The sequence below is a fragment of the Pundamilia nyererei genome, unplaced genomic scaffold, assembly GCF_000239375.1.
Source record: "Pundamilia nyererei isolate P.nyererei 1_Seehausen unplaced genomic scaffold, PunNye1.0 scaffold00012, whole genome shotgun sequence".
Lineage (NCBI taxonomy): Eukaryota > Metazoa > Chordata > Actinopteri > Cichliformes > Cichlidae > Pundamilia > Pundamilia nyererei.
In genome coordinates, this window is record NW_005187413.1 from 4,605,578 (window position 1) to 4,611,577 (window position 6,000).

Below are 6,000 nucleotides of genomic sequence, written 5' to 3' on the forward strand. Positions count from 1 at the left end.
GCAAAGCAGAAATCACTGCATGAGCTCAGGAACACATTTCATAATTATTAAAAGTTCACTGCTTTATCTGCAAATGCATTACGCAGAAAAGTTCCAGAAAACCTGTTACATTCTTTGGGACTGAGGTGAAGTGGAAAAACAGTACTGTATGGAAGACACAATCCTCCAGTCTAAAGAGGAAAGAACCATCCAGTGTACTGGTTTGCATGGTATGGATAACTTGCATATCTATGAAGGCCCCAGTAATGCTCAAGAATATATAAGCTGGCACCACATACACGATATTGCCAAAAGTATTTTCTGCTGTCACACGTAGTTGAAATTGAGTGACATCCCATTCCTAATCTATAGGAATATGATATATGATGTTTTTATGTTCTTCCAGAAGCACATTTGTGATCAGACACTGATGTTGGACGAGAAGGCCTGGCTCTGTCGGGTTGAGGGTGAGGACTCTTCTTCCACCTCAAACTCACTCATCCATGTCTTTATGGATCTTGCTTTGCGCACTGGTGCGCAGTCATGTTGGAACAAGAAGATACCATCCCAAAACCTTTCCCTCAAAGTTGGGATCATGAAATTGTCCAAAATGTCTTGGAAGCACCAACATTAAGAGTTCCTGTCACTGGAACTAATCGGCTGACGCCAACTCCTGAAAAACAACCCCACACCATAATTGCCCTCCACCAAACATTTGGTGAAATGCAGTCAAGCAAGTACGGACCTCCTAGAAACTGCCAAACCCAGACTGGTCAAACTGGAAACCCCTTATATATATCAAGGTCAAGGTCAAGGTCAAGGTAACTTTATTTATACCCAAAGGCAAGGTAAATTTGCTTTACAGAAAAATGACAGCATTTGGCATCCCTTTAAAAACATACATACCTAGTAAATATATAAAACTCGCTGTGGCACATATATAGTAGTTTTGATATTTCGAATCAAAAACAGTTCTTATTTAATTCAGTGACAGCAACGGGGACAAAGCTATTTTTATAACGCTTTGTCCTACATCAGGTATATATATATATATATACCTCATATATACATGTGTGTGTGTGTGTGTGTGTGTGTGTGTGTGTGTGTGTGTGTGTGTGTGTGTGTGTAATACCATGGGTGTGTAGTAAAACAGTCCACCTCTGATCACCCACTGAAAATATCTGGATATATCTGTATCAGATAGATATATATTCAGATAGAATATAAAAAATACAACAAAGGTGGCCCTGAATAGTCTTGATGCATGTTCAGTCATGCAGGTAGGGACATCCCAGTGAGTTGATTCTGGTCATGGGGATGTAACATTTCAGTTGGAAAAACATTGCATCACTCATCCAAGGGGAGACTGAGAAAGTCACTTGGATGAGTGATGAAATATTTCTACTGAAACGTAACATCCCCATGACCAGAATTGAATTTCTGAGATGCTCCGAATTGTTAATTTACCAAAATCTTATATCACCCAAGAATGAAAATCTATTTCACTTTCCAAACTAGGCCGACTGATTTCTCCAGTTCCCAGATGCAAAGGCATTTAATGGCGAGTGTTACTACAAGAAGAAATGATGCAACACGGTGGTAAACCTGCTCCTGTCATTTTTAAATGTCTTGTTGCTAATTCGATCGATTCAGAATCCACCAGTAGTTTTTATAAAAGAATCAAATAAGCTTCGATGTCAAAGGTTTATGTGCCATTTTCAGGCAAAAATGGGGTTTAAACAATTTGCCGATTGCTGCGTTATCTTTTTAATTCCCCACCGTGTCCACAACTTTGGAAGCAATGTTGTAAAAGCAAAAATGGGGGGGAGGGAAAGGAGAGTGAAAAGGCAACACAAATAGGTTAAGAATGTAGTGAATAATGCATGCAGCTCTGAGAAACAGAGGCTTCACTTGTCATTTATTCAGGGAAAAGTTAACGCTCTACCTAGAAGCACAAGTGGAAAAAATGCTGTTGGAACAAAAGGACAGACTTGCTGCAGTTTTACATGTTGTCTGCACTTCACACTTCTGCTGATCTGCAGAGGAGGAGAGACTTTTATCTCATAATGACGCAAATTATAAAACACCTAATTTTACAATCCTGCTGTACTTGTATACTAACAGCTCTTGTTCGTCATCCAAAAAGTGTTTTCTCACTGGATGTCATTTTATCTTTTTTTTCTATGAAAAAAATTACTATGCATTTAACCAAATCCAGCTCATTACAACACAAGACAACAGCCTGCAACTGTGATTTGCATATCTGTTAGATTAGTCTCTAATCTAATCTGTAATTATACCCACACTGACAATTAACCCATTCATTGAAGCCCAGTCAAGTAGAACTGGATAGTGGAAACACATCATACCAAACTCGTGAGACTTCTCATGGTCAAACAAAACGAGCTGAGTGAAACTGAGACAGGAAACAAAGAAAGAAGAAGAAAGAAGATATTTCTGGGTGTGTGTGGCATCTGTTCAGGTCACAGTATTAAAATAACATCAACTAGAAAGAGAATATGGCTCACGCTATGAGAGATTAGCTGATTTTTGAGGTGAAAAGAAGCAAATATAGCCTGTATAGCAGATGTTAAAGATCGTCCTTTCTTCAAATATTTGTGCCTTCATTTAAGAAAAATAGTACATGATGAGAACACCCTGTGTAACATGTTGAGATGTAACCACTAATTTTTAGCGATGTTCAAGTAGGGATGTGTGAGAGCTGTTAAAAGTCTGCTTGCAGCAAAGGGAAAACCTAGGGAAGCTTGTTATAAATGCTGACAACTTCGCACTCCACCATTTCGTGTGTATAAGGTGACCTCTGACATCACAAAACCTGAAGCTTCAAAATGCCTGACGTCAAACTGACTACATCCATCTTTTGTAATATTTATGAAACTGCATGATATTTATCAGGAAAATGTGTTGCTATGTCACTGCAATGTGCTTCTAATTGTTTCCAACCCCATAATTATTAATTGGCATCTTCATCTTTTCTCTCTGAGCAAACCTTTGGTGATCGTCGCCACAGTTTTAATTAAAATTGTCCACAAAAGTTGCTTCCAAATAATTCTGCTTTACAGATTTCCGCATTTGATTTCCGTGATGAGGATGTAGGTAGCATTTGCTTCTCTGATGTTTGTGCATCAACCCTGCACAGTGGAATGATACAACGACGTTGCTGCGTCAGCTAAACCTTCGTACAGCTGCTTCACACTCACGGGTGGCTTCTATTTTCTGCCCAGCAGACGTGAAGTCTTCTTGTTCTTTCAAATCCACATTGTGACTTTCACATGCATTAATGGCATTTCAGGCAGTGGAAATTGCAGGCTGGAGGCAGTTTGATATCTTTTTTATAGCCAGTGGCCACCGAGAAGCTGCATTTTTATATGGAAAGGTTGCTGAGCGTTTCTGGGCTTTTCAGGTTTACAGAGTGTTTATGAGCTCTTATCTGAAAGTATCTAATGCCAAATCTTGACCTGCCTTACGAATCTTAATGATTCAAAGTTTTAAGATGCTCAAAAACTTAACACTATCCCTCCAAATGATGAAATATCCCATCAATCAGTGTTTCCACATTGTGTGATAGTGTTAAAAATCTGAATTTCTCGTCTTTCTTTATATATTCATAGTGAAGTGGTTTACACATTTAACTAGCAAGTCACAGATCTCCGTTAAATCCTGGGAGGTGACACAAATCCCTTTGGGGTTGCATCAGGAAGGGCATCGAACATAAGAAAAATAATAATCTGCCAAAAACAAACAGGTGGTGCTACCTGCTGTGGCGGACCTTTGTTAATAAGCAGACAAAAGTAACTATTCATGGAGAGGTCTTGAATGATTAGTAATTCACGAGTCACTAGTAAATTGTTAATAGTGAAGTAATATTTGAGAAAAAAGTACATCAAAAACATTTCATCTTTTTAAATCTTTGCATGCCAGCCAGTGTATGCGAAGGCTTTGGCAGATTACATGCTAATAAATTGACTTTCTACATGATAAAAAGGCTGAGATCCACCGCCATGTGCTACAACACAATATAATCTGCTATTTATCATTCAATTTTTCCACTGCGTATGCTGATGATGAAAGGAAATACTGAATTTTATTGTGAAGGCTTGCCTTGCCTTGCTGCCATCCATGATCCAATGTGATAAGCACTGACACACCCTCTCCTTGTTTACATCCTTTTATACTGAGATGCCCTCCAGATAATCTACTGATTCAGGGCTATGAAGCATTTGTATTCTGCATACATTTGCATCTGCATACACATGTAGCTGTCATTATATGTTGGACTTATCCGGCGTTTTGTGCACACTGTTTGCACACTAATCCAGTGCATTCTCTGCTTGCCATAAAAACCTGAAACCAGAGAGACGACCAGCAGCTCAGCAGCTCTTAAAGACACTCATTTAGTGAAGATGCTTTCAGCCTCCTGCCTGTCTGAAGCAAAATTTTAATCAAAACCCTGCAACCCCTTCACCAGTAATATGCTCTTATCAACGCAAGCCCGCGGATGCATTCAAACAAATTGCATTATTTATAAAAGAGTGCTCTCGTGTAAAGACAACTACAATTCACTGCACCACATCTGCATATCTATCTTCCCAAATAACTCCATGATTCAAAAATCCCAGCAGATGAACTCCTGCAACACAGCCTTGCTAAGTAACACGTGTCAAGAAGCATGAATTTTACAGCACAGGGAAATGACTGATGTGTTTCCATTATTAGCTCCACTAAGTGCTGTCTTAGCTGCGCTCGTGTTAATAACACTTGCTTTGAAACTCTAATCAGACGCCCCTCTCTGCAGGTGGTAATGACGAGAAACAAAGGCATTTAAAATTGATGTGACAAACCCGATACGTAGTATAAAGGCACATCTGTTTTGAAATCCACCCGGGCTCTCCTCATTATCCTTCATAACACCGTGTGAAGAATCGCTATGCATTTAAGGCCGAGCGAAGGCATCAAAGGCGTTGACTAAGTTCTCGCTGCATGACTCCATGAGGAGAAATACCAGGCCAGTTATGGGAGGATGCAGCTGACACTTTGAATGTGGAGACAAGTCGATCTCTGCTCTATTTTTCCTCTTGGGGGAAATATGTATTCTGACCATGTTCGTTGCATAATAAGATATTACTTGAGCATGCTTTATAAGCAGCGCTCCAAGGTTGTGTTCGGTGTGTCTGCACCCCTGAAAATCTTGATAGATTCCCTTTTTAATAATTTAGCTATCAGTCTGAACTATGAGAGCTCCTCAAATAGTGTCTCACCCTGACAAATTCAGTTTCAATCATACTGTGAATAACACTGTGCTGCAAAGTATGCATTCAGATCTGCTACTTAAGACTGCAGAAATTACTAAAAACATACAGAAATATTAACCAGCACACCTGGTCTGTAAAGAAAGCTGTCAGTTTCCAGTTTCTCTTTGTGTTCAAGTACCTCTAAAGCGCTCTTTTAGCAAAGTGTAACTCCCAACACAGCTGAGCCACAGTCCCGGGTTAATCCCGCATGCTGTCCAAAAAGCTTTTGAAGCCACCTCCTTATAACACAAGTGCTGCACAAGTTAATCCTGCTGCTCAGAAACTTGGGCAGCACCACAATGACAGTCACACAGTTTGTCAAGGATGAAAAAAAAGGAAAAATATAAGATTGCTTCTTTCCTTTAACATCACCGTATCGTGTGAAAAGATAACCCAGTTTTGTTTTCCTGTCATCTCTTTGAAAACTCTCTGCTTTGTGCATGATTTAAGCCGTGATAATGCAATCTCATTGATGCGCCTCCAAGGCTCAGATGAATTAAAACAGCAGTAAGACTCAGGATGCGATTGTGTGGAATTGCTGAGGGTGGATGTAAGGCATGCATGTGATTAAAGATTTTTTTTGGGGGGGGGCGGGATATGGAGAGAGTGAAACTCACTGGCTTGCATGAGCTGTCCCTGGCGTCCAAACACCTGGGAGAAAGTGGCATGGCTGCAGGTGAGGGTGTCCTCCATGGCTGTCCCACTGACA

General features: G+C 40.0%; 1 protein-coding gene across 3 annotated transcripts in view; it reads right to left on the reverse strand.

The window, feature by feature from the left end:
* kaznb (kazrin, periplakin interacting protein b) overlaps positions 1 to 6,000 on the reverse strand; it is a 132,199-nt gene extending 126,199 nt beyond the window's left edge. For all 3 annotated transcript variants that reach the window (XM_013908652.1, XM_005724599.1, XM_013908655.1), the window contains exon 1: positions 5,909 to 6,000. In XM_013908652.1, coding sequence (XP_013764106.1) covers positions 5,909 to 5,984 — 76 coding nt within the window. In that variant the 5' untranslated portion in view covers positions 5,985 to 6,000. The remainder of the gene's footprint in view (positions 1 to 5,908) is intronic.